The sequence below is a fragment of the Hyaena hyaena genome, unplaced genomic scaffold (assembly GCF_003009895.1).
Source record: "Hyaena hyaena isolate Hyena2069 unplaced genomic scaffold, ASM300989v1 scaffold_185, whole genome shotgun sequence".
Classification (NCBI taxonomy): domain Eukaryota; kingdom Metazoa; phylum Chordata; class Mammalia; order Carnivora; family Hyaenidae; genus Hyaena; species Hyaena hyaena.
In genome coordinates, this window is record NW_024080816.1 from 694797 (window position 1) to 708792 (window position 13996).

Below are 13996 nucleotides of genomic sequence, written 5' to 3' on the forward strand. Positions count from 1 at the left end.
CAACAAAGTATTTTAAGCTACTGAAACTTTACATGAATCATCAGAAAGATTCTTCATCTTCCCACCACTGGTAATTCTTTAAGGTCATTAGGAGACAAATATCTAGTTCAAGCAAACCATGGTAATATAGACAAAACCTTACCATTTCTTGATCTACTTTATTTTTTCAATTTTTTAAAGGAAATAACTATCTACTGAAGTTCTCACCACATAGTGTAATCAGATATGAGTGTTTTAAATTACATAACTCTTTAACATAATTTTGAGCCTCAACGGCAAGAGTAAATTAGAAACCACAGGAGAATCACTCACATCCATCTCTAAGAGATTAAACATGCTTGACTCAGCAATTTCTTTAGATTCATCAAATTTCTCCAGAGCCTGACGGAGCTCTTCATCTGGAATCTTGCCTTGTCGTTTCTTCTTATAATCAAAGTCCAGGCGTCGACCCTCCAACTTCTTTAGATGATGCTGAAAAAAAAGTCAAAGGCAGGGAAAGGGCCTATTTATACTTCACTTCTCCATCATGCCTATTAGCTTCCAAAATAAGACAGGCTCAGTTCTAAAATATCACATTACCAGAAAGATACAGAAACCTGCATCTGTGGGGCAAATGCTTCCAAGGGCTAAATGTGGAGAAGCATCTTTAAATAAAACAATTAAGGGGCGCCTGGGTGGCTCAGTCGGTTGAGCGTCCAACTTCGGCTCAGGTCATGATCTTACAGTTCATGGGATCGAGCCCCGCGTTGGGCTCTGTGCTGACAGCTAGCTCAGAGCCTGGAGCCTGCTTCAGATTTTGTGTCTCCCTCTCTCTCTGACTCTCCCCTGCTCATGCTCTCTCTCTCTCTCTCTCTCTCTTAAAAATAAATAAAACATTAAAAAATTTTTTTAAATGAAAAAAAAAAAAAAAAGAAACAACTAAGAGTAAGAAAGAAATTGAGGGAATTACCAGGGCCCTTTATTTTCTGCCTTTGTTGGGCCAAAGCCAAGCTGGGCATGACAGCAGCTGGGAACACGTGCATACAGCCTCATATTGGAAAACACTGCTACACAGAAGCCACAAGTTCCCATCTTCAAGAGAAATAGTATCTTGCAAGAAGGCAGGGTAAAAACACTTCCCTTGAAAAGTGAGAAAGACTGGCATTCTTGTTTTTCCAGTCCTAGAACATTCATGCTGGAAAGGATTTATCTTTGAGGAAATCAGTCTGTTAGAAAACCTAAACTGCTTATCAGAAATACAGATTACGGATCACTTGCATTAACATTATCCAGGGCCAGGATCTGGTAATCGCTCTCTTAACACTGAACCCTTGCTGACTGATGTAGCACTTAGGGAACCGTTGATGAGTTTAAGTCTCCCATTTGGTAGATGATGAAACTAGTGGGAAAACCTAACTCGGAAGGGACGATATACAGGGTTTAACGCCCCACAGTGTTCTCCAGTCCCTCCTGCATCCTTCCCCACTGCCTGGCCACCCAGCGTCTGCACAACACTTCTAGTGACAAAGTGGGAAAGTCATTTCCACTGCTACAAACTGTCTTTTGCCAAGAGCTGGAGTGTTCCATTACTAATGGAATGCTAGACTAACACTAGACTTCCCTGATCCTAGGCATGTATGGAAAGAAAGGGAGGGAGATGAAAACAGAGTTGGGAGTGGAGAAGAAATGAGAAGGTAAAGAGGAAGAAAAATATCTTAGACCTTCCCTCCCACTCTACACCCTGCCTCCAATCCACACCCTGATCCAAGTTAAATGTTTGTTCCTTTGGAAGGGATAGTCTTAAAACACATTTGAACTTGCAGTCAGCTATAGGGTAGAATGTTGGAGGTGGGGTTAGCATTGTAGATACAAAGTGAGTCTGCCACTTACTAACTGCAATCTTGAGCAAGCAATAGGGGGTAGGAGACTAGAGATAAAGACATCTAAGGGACTTCAAGTTGTGGATGATCACGTTACAATAAAGTTAAATTTCAAAAAAGTTTCATAAATACTTGCTGAAGGAATGAATGATCAAACATTATACACCTAGTTGGAGGTAAAGCCAGTTGAACTTTACTTCTTCAGAAGAGCTCACTCTTCTCCATGTTTTATAAAGAGGCTAGTTATTCTTCCTCAGTCCTAACAATCGTCATGAAAATATGAAAACATGTGTTTACAGAGTGACAGTATAGCTATTTGCCTAAGTGACAACTGATACAGGTAACAACTGTGTTAGAGCGTGAAATCATCCCAGAAAGACATAATTAATAACACTGGATAGTATCAGTATTATTTTTCTGGAGGAAAAAAAACTTGAAAATCCTGAAAACTGTGGAGAAGTCAAATGTAATACTCATAAAAGGCACAAACATAATAGTGGGGAAAAGAACTGCATTTCCAGTTAATCTCAATTTGTCTAGCTGGGTTGTTCTTAATTCAAACCTGACTATACACGATAAGCTTAAAAAAAAGTTTTCTGAAGGAAAAGGGCACCTATGTCTGTATATTCAAACTGCTTGCTTACTAAAGGACTAGTTGCAGATACCTGAATTTCTCTCAGATCTTTGTCATGAAGGTTTTGAAGGGGGTCAATGAAGTTCTGCTTCACTTCCATGTCCAGAGAGTCTTTCACCTCTGAGAGCTCCCGCATGGCCTCCCCTACTTCACCAAGTGCTGGGCCTGGAAGGGGAGAATGAGTCTCTTACATGTTAAAGGACAAAGGTGAACTGTATATGCAGTAGTAGGGCCACCACAGGTCAAAACCCAGGGACTACTTACTGCCTGTCGTGTGAGGACAATGGAGGTGAGAGGCATTACACAATGCCCTCAAGAGAACAGTGTATTTTCCACCTAAGATGGTTCATACAGTAAACATTCAATGCTACGAAGGGGGTAGGATCTCTTATTATGAAGAACACAAAATTTTGTTTTTCCTTTAAAAAACAATTTTGGAAGCTCCCTACCCTCCCTTGTTAGCACTTGCTTTCCCAAACAGGGAACCTGTTTCAGGCCAATGCATTTAGCAGAAGCAAATACAAGGAACAGAGAACAGGGTCCCAACAGGAAGGACATCTATTTGCCGAGACTTCTCATCATGAAGAAGTGAAAACAGAAGTGACTGGGTGTCAGACGAGAGGGGTGAAGGAATTCATCTGGGGTTGGAGATTTAAGAGAAAGCTCACGGGCAGGGTGTTAGATCATGTAGACTGTTTCCTCTGCCCTAACGTTCGTTTATGTCAGACACACTCCATAGTGAGTTTCCAGGCATCTGGATGTGTCCACCCGCTACTGTAAAGATTAGGATCTCATGAGGGAAAAAGAAAATAAATAAAACCCCTACGACAAGCCGCACTAAACATGGTGAAATGACTCTGAAGACAAATTTTTGGCCCGTGTACGTAAGATGTAAAACTGAGAATCAAAATGTAAAATGGTTTGAATAATTTCCCGCAGAGTGTCTTATTGGCACTAAATCCCCATGGACAAGTGAAAAAACAGAAGTGTGAGAAAGCTCTCATTACCAAAGTTGCAATCATCTCCAAGCTCTCTTCCGAACTTGAGCATGGCCTCTGCCAGCAGCGCTTCTGCCTGGGGATAGCCTGGTCCTTTCTCCTGGCCGCGGATTTTTGACATGGTGTTGATCATGCTGAGTTTAGCTCTGGAAGCTGGAGGCAAAGAGACAGACTGTCACAGTAGGCAACACAGCAGAGACGGGGCTGAATGGAAAATCAGGCCTTACCTGGTCCATAAACCAGCTCAGCTATGGACAACTACATCTGTACCTTTCTAGCTTTGGTGTCTACATCCATAGTATGCGGAAGCTGGCTCACATATAGATATAAATAGACTTTTTTTTCTTAATCACCAAACTTTCCCTTTATTTCAATACCTTACAAGGAACTTAACAGAAAAAGCAAAGCTCTTCTGGGTGGAGATCCTACCCTCATCTGGTCTCCATCTTCCTGTGTACCTTTCCCATCCTCTCTTCACTGTGGTGGCTCTGGCAGTAACTTGGTGGAACTGGGAGGCTCCATGGTAAGCATTTTGAAAACTACTGAATTATGCATTCCCTAAGTTTTATGATTCCAGTTTATATTTCAATTCTAGGAGTCTATGGACAAAAGTAGGAAATTAATTGTTAATTCTTGCTGTGTGAGCCTTACTCCAAGTTTCACTTACACCCATTTTTTTCAAAATCACTGTTCAACTATGATTCTGATGGTAGACAGACTCATGAAGTTCATTAAAAAGATTTAATCACTTCCCTGGAACATAATGGCTTCTGAGAATTAGTTCCATGCCACAAAGACAGCACTTCAATTTCTTTTTTGCTTTTGCTTTTATAAAACAAGATGCTTAGGAGCAATTCCAATTGTCATGGAAGAAAAGGTTGTGCTAACACAGTGTTAAAGGGATTTTCTCGATGCTGGGATACTACATTTCCTCAGGTTCATTATTAGAGTTGAGGCTGTACATTAGACTAGGACTGTGCCCAAGATCCCATCTGCATGGAAACCCCCAAATGAACCATTGCTAAGGACACTTCCGGCATATCAGTGGCTGATATTTAATCTTGAACATTGCTTCAAATAGGCTTTTTAAAAGGTTTTTATTTGAGTTCCAGTTAGTTAGTATATAGTGTTATAGTAGTTCCAGATGTACAACATAGTGATACAACAGTTTTCTATAACACCCAGTGCTCATCACAACAAGTGCCCTCCTTAATCCCCATCACCTATTTAACCCATCCCCTCACGCATCGCCCCTCTGGTAACCATCAGTTTGTTCTCTACAGTTAAGAGGCTGTTTCTTTGTTCATCTATCTTTTTCCCCCCTCTGCTCATTTGTCTTATTTCTTAAATTCCATATGAGTGAAATCATATATTTGTCTTTCTCTGCCTTATTTGGCCTAGCATAATACTCTCTAGCTCCATCCACATCATTGCAAATGTCAAGATTTCATTCTCTTTTATAGGTGAGTAATACTCATAAATATCACATCTTCCCCCCCTGCCCTCCCCCCTCCCCCGCAGATCTAGGGTTAGGGTTAGGGCCAGGGTGAGGTTATGTGCCTGGTATCCCATAGGTCAGAATCCTGCAGAGGGTTAGTGTTAGGGTTAGGGGTTAGGGTAGGGTTAGGGCTAGGGCTAAGGTATGTGCCTCGTATCCTGCAGTTCAGAGACCTCTCTAAAGGATAAAATCCTGAATTTATGGTAGGATGGGGATAGACATGGCAGCTATCTATTGAGCTGAGGCAAGATGGGATTTAAGTTCTTATTTTAATTCCAGTTAGCTAACAGACAGTGTTATATTAGTGTCAGGTGTACAGTATGGTAATTTAACACTTCCATACTTCACAAATTGGCTTTTATTTAAATTTGGGCTTCCAAGGTCAAAGTTGGGGATGAGTAGAGTTATCAGGAGAGGACTCTTCCCAGCCGGGCCCCAAGGATATATATTATAATGAACAAGGCAGACATGGTGCCTGTCTTTAGAAAGTTTACAGTGAACTAAGGGGAGCATCTATTTTAAAAACAATTAGAGTGAAGTTCATATACTAAGTGCCAGTTACAGTTATAGCAAGTTACAGAGGTACAGCATCACCCCAGTCTGGGGAGGAGGGAGGGCATTGCAAAGAAAGATTCTGGAGGGAAGGATCTTTAAGCTTAGAATCCTATAGTGGCTAGCAATAAGTTGAGCTAACAGCATATGCAAAGCTTGGTGGTAACTGAAAAAAATATATGTATAATTCAAATTTTCCTTACTCTGCTTTTCAGAGAAAAGTATATATAATACGTGTTAAATTTCAAAAATTGAAAAAGCCACATGGTCACACATTTTTGAGGGAACAGTATTATTAGAGGATATTTTCAAAGCCTTTTCCAAAATAAGTCATATCAGAGATCCCTGAAGGAACACAGTGCTTGCCATCAGTGTGCTCGTAGTATAGTGAGGTGTGAGATCAACAGACAGTGGCCAACAAACATAAATGTTTGGCTAATGTGCACAAGGTACCAGGGGAGTACAGAGAAGAAGCCATAAAAGCATGAATAACACTGAAATAAGCAAACACTAGACAATAAGAATTATAGAATGAATAGAAGAAGATAAATGGAGACCAATGAAATACAGTATGGAAACCACACATGGTGGTTAATCCCTTCAAATCCTATTTTGACTATTTTATACTCTAAAGACTTACTCCTTTTACAAAAGTTGGTATTGATTTGTGCTTATAGCTTGGTTCTGTTAAGAGTCCTCTTGTGGTAAGTAATGACCAGAGTAATTGAAATGGTTTAATATACTGTGGTTGATTTTCAAAGTCAACATTTTAAATGTTGCTTAATTATAAAGAGCCTTATTCTTCCACTCATTATTTAAAAACATCTTGGATATGTTCTACATCTTCATGAGAAGGGTAAAGAAAACCATACCTATTAGTTTATCTATTTGTTCAAATCTTCTAAAATATCTATTAATCCACAAATTATTCTCCATACTATGAAGACACTGGCTTTTTAATTCATTCACAAACTCATTATTTATCAAGAATCTCTAATTAGTAAAACTTCTGTGTTCTTGAAAATGATCACCCGACCTCTGAATTCATCATCTTTAAATATAATATAATTGTATTTAAATGATTTTTTTAAAGCTGTATTTAAAAAAAACATAAAGTAAGCCTGGAAAATACAAATTTTAGAGATGAGAATTCCTACAATATGGTCTCTTCTCTTCTCTTTCAAATCATCTTTTTTCCTTTCCACAGCTTTCTTCTTTCTCACAAATTTTTATAATCTCTCAGGCTACCCCCCCATATTTACTGTCCCAGCTTCACTATCCTAGTTCAAGTTGCCCCCACTGGGTTTGCTGCTGAAACAGCTTGTCAACAGCAATCCCTCCCCTGGTCCACGAGAACAGGATCCTGGTGTATCTCCCAGGTGGGTGAGCATAAGACGGTGTACACTGTGGATGTTTAACACATGTCCATTGAAGGAAGAATAAATGAACGAATAGATTATCTTGAAAACTAGCAGAATATCATGAGAATGGTTTCCATAAGTAGACGCTGCTCACATCCTTTGGCTCATGTGCCTAAGAGCCTTTTGAAGCATAACAGAGAATGGGAACTAGAAAACTTGTTTCCTTTTGTTGAAAAATAAAAGACTGCTTTTAGGAGAGAAGAGAAGACATCTATCTGACCCTGCTTAGGGTGGACTTCCATATTGAAAACAGAACATTGGGGCCTGTCCACAGACTGAACAGAGAGATTTCCTCTGCCCACTTCCCCAGAGTTCTGGCAACCAGGTTAGTACCTTCTGGGTAGGGGACTAGAAGATTCTTCTCTGGGGAATACAACCAATCCAAAAGAAGAGACCTACAGACACTGATAGCTGTTAAGTACCCAATATAACAACTCTAGGCTACTCACCCTAGAAAGAAGCCATTACAGTTTATAAGCTCCCACGAACTCCCACACAACCTTACTGCCCTACACCTAAGTGGAAAAAGACACTGCCACCAGATTTTGAAAAAGGCTTCTAACATGAGAGAACCAAATTAAATAAGGCAATTATAGGCCATAAGCCATAATTTGTTTGGGAAAAATAACAATCATTAATATTCTCAGGTGTCTAAGATACTTTGTCCATAAAATAAAAAAAGAAACAAAGCAGAGCTCTTAGAAATTAAAATATAATTTAAGTTTAAATATGAATGTAAGTAAAATAAATAATTTAAAAATCGTGGACACATAAAGTTGAGGCAAATTACCCAAAAATTAGGACACAATTTTAAAAAGAGAGAGAAAATCAGAAAGAAAGCATAAAATCAGGATCAGTCCAGGAGGTCTAGTGGCCGAATAATGGAAGTTCCAAAAAGAAAAAAACAAAGAAATAGAAGGGGAATAGATTCTTTTTAAAAGTTAAAGAAGATTGCTCAGAACTGATGAATTTGTGTTTCCTGACTGCAAGAGTCCAGTGAATGCCTAACACAATGGATAAAAGGGTTCCCATGGAGGGCCTTAATATGAAGTTTCACTGAGAACAAAGAGAAGTTCCTAAAACCTTTCAGAGAGGGAAAAAATAATACAAATATTAAGATTTAGAAGGTAACTGATCATGAGAATATCATGAAAAACATGAGAGATTTCCTCAGAAAACAATAGAGCAATGACTCAACATTTCTTAAATAATATATAATTCTATATTATCAATGAAGCATGAAGGTGGAATGATGACATCTTCACTGAGAGAGAGACAATATCCCAAGCAGGCTCTGTGCTGTCAGCAAGGAGACTGACCAGAGCCTCGATCTCACAAACCATGAGCTGAACCAAACCTGAGCTGAAATCCAGAGTTGGAGATGCTCAACCAACTGAGCCACTCAGGCACCCCAAGGCAAAACCTTTGGAGTCAGACTGAGTACAAATCCTGGTTCTATTTCATGCTGGGCAATTTTGGCCCTTAGTTTACTCATCTGTAAATGGTAACTCTCCCTCACTGGGTTAGGGTGATGTAAAGACTAAATGATGTAATGTATGTCAAAATGCTGGCACATGATAAATATTCAGTGAATGTTGGCTATTTCTATGAGTGCCATGTATGCCAGGCAGTTTTGCTGTGTGAGTGTGTTAGGAATTACTTAACCTTTCTGAGTCTTGGGTTCTTCATCCATAAAAAGCTGAGGAAAAAAAAAAAAAAGAACATAGCTGGATAATCCTTAAACCTCCTTCAAGTTCATATACTCAGGTTTATTCTCATTAGGTATAAAACTCTGAGCTAAGAGAAGGCATACCCTGACTTTCAGACATAGGAAACTTCTGGCAGTTTCTTTCTGTTACTAGAGCTATTCCTCTTCTTGGGATAGCTTTTCCTCTCTCTGTCTGCTGGCCACCATAACACCTGACACCTTCTCACATTTTCTTACGAAGTCTTTCTCAATTACCCTTTACCTGTACTGCCTCCAAGTGTAAGCGACCCCTTCCCTCATTTTGTCTTGACCGTGTGCTGTGGATACACTGATAATATATCTTGATACTATGTCTCTTTTGTGCGTGTCTGTTTCCTGATACAAGTCCCACTGAATTTCTAGTACAGTGCAGCTCGTGCTTACTTCTTAACTGTGGGCTGAACATCTTTACTTAAAAGTTTTGATTTTTTTTTACACAATTCTTTAGCACATGCCATTTTTCTAATCCTTAGGAAAGACATCCCTATTCAAAACCACCACAACATCCTAGTATGCCCTTAAATGGAACTAGAGCTCATTGATACGATCTAATTACACACTAACTTTGTGATCTGACAAGATGAATTTGGAGAGCAGGTCATGCTGATGGCAATCTGGATGGCATTCCCCTTACACAGACTAGATTTGAAGATTTCTGAGGCTGCCAAGGCTTTTTCATTTCTCTTAAAATGCAGAAGGGTGGAATTCTACTTCCTATTTACTCTTACTAATACTGGCTCTTGGTTAGCAATTCATCTCTAAACTATGTCATGAAAAACTGATTTATCTGAAAATGATAAGAAACTGATCTCACAATCTCCCAGAACCTGCATATGAGCTCTCTCTTTTCTCTAACAAAGGAAAGTTCCTAAGCTAAACTGTAAGCCTTAGCTCAGGGGATACAAAAGATAAAATGAGTATAAGTCAATGAATAGGTTACACTGGAAACAATTATGAATTCCTTGATATAGAAATATTCTGGATTTGCACTGCCTGATTGATTAGTATTTCCTAAAAATCTGCTTAAAATTTTTTTTAATGTTTTATTTATTTCTGAGAGAGAGAGAGAGAGAGAGAGAGAGAGAGAGAATGAGCAGGGGAGGGTCAGAGAGAGAGGGAGACACAGAGTCTGAAACAGGCTCCAGGCTCTGAGCTGCCAGCCCAGAGCCAGACGCAGGGCTCGAACACACGAACCATGAGCCGAAGTCAGACAATTACCGACTGAGCCACCCAGGTGCCCCAAAAAACATGCTTTTAAAGATTTTTCTTTGGTGATACAATGAACAAAGCAAGTATTTATTAAGTACTTACTGTGCAAGAGGGACTATGCTTGGAAGATTCTAAGAGGAGCAAGGCCCAGCCTCTGCTCTCAGTGAGCTTCTTGTCTATCTGGAGAGGCAGAGAGCACACCGTGACAGGAGGCCAACAGGCGCCACATTGTGGGTAAGGTTCTAATGCATTCACATCAGAGAAGAGTGGTGGATTCCATCTAGAATAGTAAGGCTGGGAGGGCGCATGAAAAAAGGAGACACTTGAGCTGGGCTTTCTCAAAGGGTAGGCTGTGCAGGCAGAGTGGTGGGAAAGGCCATTTTGGCTCCCTGGAGACTGAGCAAAGGCACATGAAAGTGCCTCGTATATCTGGAAAGTTCAAAAAATCTGTGGCTTAGGTGAAGAGGCCATGAAGTTGGGACCAGGCTGTGAAGAGCTTGGGGTTTTATGCTAAAGATCTTGGATTTTATTTCGTAGACAATGATTTTTGCCAAAGGTTTCTGACATGGAGTTATTTCAGATCTAGACCTCTAAAAGGCCTTTAATTCAGATTAAATCAGATTGTGGTCTGGGAAAAAATGGTCCTTAACATCAATTATGGAAAGTGGGAAGGGGTCCTCCCAAAGTGGGAAGACACTGGAGGCACGGAGACCAGCTCTGAGAATACTACGATGAAGGAGTCTTCAGAAAAAAAGAGGGGAGGAAAAGAGATGAGTGTTAAGAGTCCTATTTGATGGTAGCATTAAGAGGACCAGATGACTGATTAAATGTGCAGGCAAAGAAGAGAAGCATCTGGGATGATGTTAGGGCAATGGTTAGCTGCCTGCTGGAGCCATCTGGGAAGCTTGTCTTCCAAAATTAGTGCTGGGTCAACTAGGTTCCAGAAGGGAAAACACTGACTCTACCTCACACTATACCTAAAAATCAATGCCAGGTAGCTGTGGATTCAACTACGAAAATAAATACACTGCATCTTTTAGAACATGATATAGGAGTACATATTCATGATTTATGAATGCGAAGATATGCAGATTTCTCAAAATAGGGCACAAAAAGCAATATCCGTAAAGGAAAATATTTATAAATTGAGCTATGTTAAAAGGAAAATATTTATAAATTGAGATATGTTAAAAGGAAAATATTTATAAATCGAGCTATGTTAAAACTAAATACTTCTTTCTTTTTTTAAGTGTATTTATTTATTTTGAGAGAGAGTGAGAGCACACACAGGGGAAGAACAGAGAGAGGGAGAGACAGAATCCCAAGCAGCCTCTGTGCTGTCAGTGCAGAGCCCAATGCGGGGCTTGAACTCATGAACCAGGAGATCATGGCCTAAGCCAAGATAAAAAAAAGTCAGATGCTTAACTGACGAGGCCACCCAGGCACCCCAATACTTCTTTCAAAAGAAATCATTAAAAATAATTAAAAGCAACCAACAAAGTGAATTAAAATACTCACTATATACATATCCAAAACAGGGCTTGTATCCAGAATATATATTTTAAAAACCTCTTATAAACCATTATGAAAGAAATAACCCAATTTTAAAAATGGGCAAGAGAGAAAAACCCTTCACAAAAGAAGATATCCAAATTATCTAATGAGCCTCTGAAAGGGCTTTATTTCATTTGTTATTATGGCAATGCAAATAAAACTGCACTGAAACATACTCATAAGAATGGTTAAAGAAAAAAAAAAACAACCTAGGAAGTATGAAGTACTTAGACAGTATAGAACGATCTGAACACTCAAAATACTGCTGGTGGTAGAACAAATTGGTATAACGTTTTAGAAAATAATTTAGCAGTATCTACCAAAGCTGAGCAGCTGTGCCCCAGCAATTCCACTTCTAGTCATAGATCATAAATGTATACATGTTTAACAGACATGTACAAAAATGGGCTATTCCAAATAGCCGGAAAATGGCAACACTTAAATATGTATCCATGAGGAAACACACAAATTGTGCTATATTGTCACAGTGGAATGCTATGCAGCAATGAGAATGGAGGAACTAACCCTACATTCAATAACCTAAAGCACAAGAAAAGAAAACAGATCAAAAGAGTACATGCTTAGGATGGCTGGTGGCTCAGTCGTAGAACACATAACTCTCCACCTCAGTTTCCTAAGTTCAAGCCCCATGCTGGGCATGGAACCTACTTAAAAACAAAAACAAAAACAAAAACAAAAAACAAGAAAACAGAGTACATGCTCTATAATTCTACTTAAACTTCTGAAACAGGCACCTCGTGGCTCAGTTGGTTAAGCATCTGACTTCTGCTCAGGTCATGACCTTATAGCTCGGGAGTTCAAGCCCCACAGTGGGCTTTTTGCTGACAGCTCAAGCCTGAGGCACGCTTCAGATTCTGTCTCCCTCTCTCTCTGCCCCTCCACTGCTTGCACGCGCTCTCTCAAATATAAACATTTAAAAAAAATAATAAAGTTCTGAAGCAAACAGAAGTGTATGTGTCAGAAGTCAGGGCAGTTTGTTTCTCGAAGGGGACTTTTAGAATGTTGGTAACGATCAGTTTCTTGAACCAGGACGTTTACACAGGAGTATCAGTTTGTAATAACTAATTAAGCTATACAGTTACACTCTAAACACTGCACTCCTTTTTATGTTACAGTTCAGGAAGGAAATGCTAATGTCTGGGTGCCACTCCCAGCTTTCGGATGTAGTAGGCAGGAGTCTCGCCACTGACAGTTTTTAAAGTCCCCTAAGTGATTCTAATGTGCAACCAAGGTTGAGAACCACTGCATGAGTCTCCAGACTGAATACTTGGATAAGTAATGATACAAATCTAACAACACAGGAGGAAGAGAAGATTTTGGAGGGGAAGCATTGAAGTATTTCAATTTCCACAATGACTAAATAGGTAACTAAACAGATGTGGGTCTTAAGTACAAAAGAGTAAAAAGAGGTAGCTTATTTGATAATATTTGGAATCTTGAAGGCTAAGCCATTAGATCACAGAATGAAGGGGAAGAACATTCCAACTCCATCAAATTTCCTCTAGGCATAAAAGCAGGTGGAAACCCCCATGTCTCCACAGAATAAAAGAAAAAAAATTCCTCGGCTTTTACCAGTGGCTGTCAACCTGGTGTATTTCAGAATGACTTAGAAAACTTTTAAATTTCTTTTTAATGCTCATTCACTTATTTTGAGAAAGAGAGAGAGCAAGAGAGCATGCATGTGAGCAGGGGAGGGGCAGAGGGAGACAGTGAGAATCCCAAGCAGGCTCCAATGCCGTCAGCACAGAGCCTGATGTGGAGCTTGAACGCACAAACTGAAATCGTGACCAGAGCTGAAATCAAGAGGTGGATGCTTAACTGACTGAGCCACCCAGGCAGCCCTATTTAGAAAACTTTTTATTTGGCTGGTCAGGATTCTTTGGTTGTTTGTTTTGTACAGTTTTTATTTATCTTTGGTTTTACATTCCCAATCAAAATAGTATTTTGCAGTTTCTTAAGTCAGTTTCTTTTCTAAAATTTAAGTATAATTACAGTGTTATAATTAGTTTCAAGTGCCCGATATAATGATTCAACAATTCTACACATTATTCATGCTCATCATGATAACTGTACTCTTAATCTCCTTCATCTATTTCCTTACCCACCTCCCTCTGGAAGCCACCAGTTTGTTCTTTGTATTTAAGATTCTGTCTTTTGTCATTTTCATTTGTTTGCTCATTTGTTTTGTTTCTTAAATTCCACATATGAGTGGATTGCATGGCACTTGTCTTTCTCTGACTTATTTCACTTAGCATTATACCCTCTAGATCCATCCATGTTGTTACAAATAACAAGATCTCTTTTTTATACAGCTAACATACCACTGTGTGTATGTATGTATATATATATATATATATATATATACATACATACACCACTTCTTTATTCATCTATTAATGGACATCTGAGTTTCTTCCATAACTTGGGTATTATAAATAATGCTGTAATAAACACAGGGATACACATATCTTTTTGAAGTATTAATTTTGTTTGCTTTTAGCTA

At 39.2% G+C, this 13996-nt stretch overlaps 1 protein-coding gene across 1 annotated transcript in view; it reads right to left on the reverse strand.

The window, feature by feature from the left end:
• SH3GL2 (SH3 domain containing GRB2 like 2, endophilin A1) overlaps positions 1 to 13996 on the reverse strand; it is a 210654-nt gene that overhangs the window by 6936 nt on the left and 189722 nt on the right. The window contains exons 4-6 of the mRNA XM_039240918.1: positions 3501 to 3644; positions 2525 to 2658; positions 313 to 471 (exon numbers count right to left, since the gene is read on the reverse strand). Coding sequence (XP_039096849.1) covers positions 313 to 471; positions 2525 to 2658; positions 3501 to 3644 — 437 coding nt within the window. The remainder of the gene's footprint in view (positions 1 to 312; positions 472 to 2524; positions 2659 to 3500; positions 3645 to 13996) is intronic.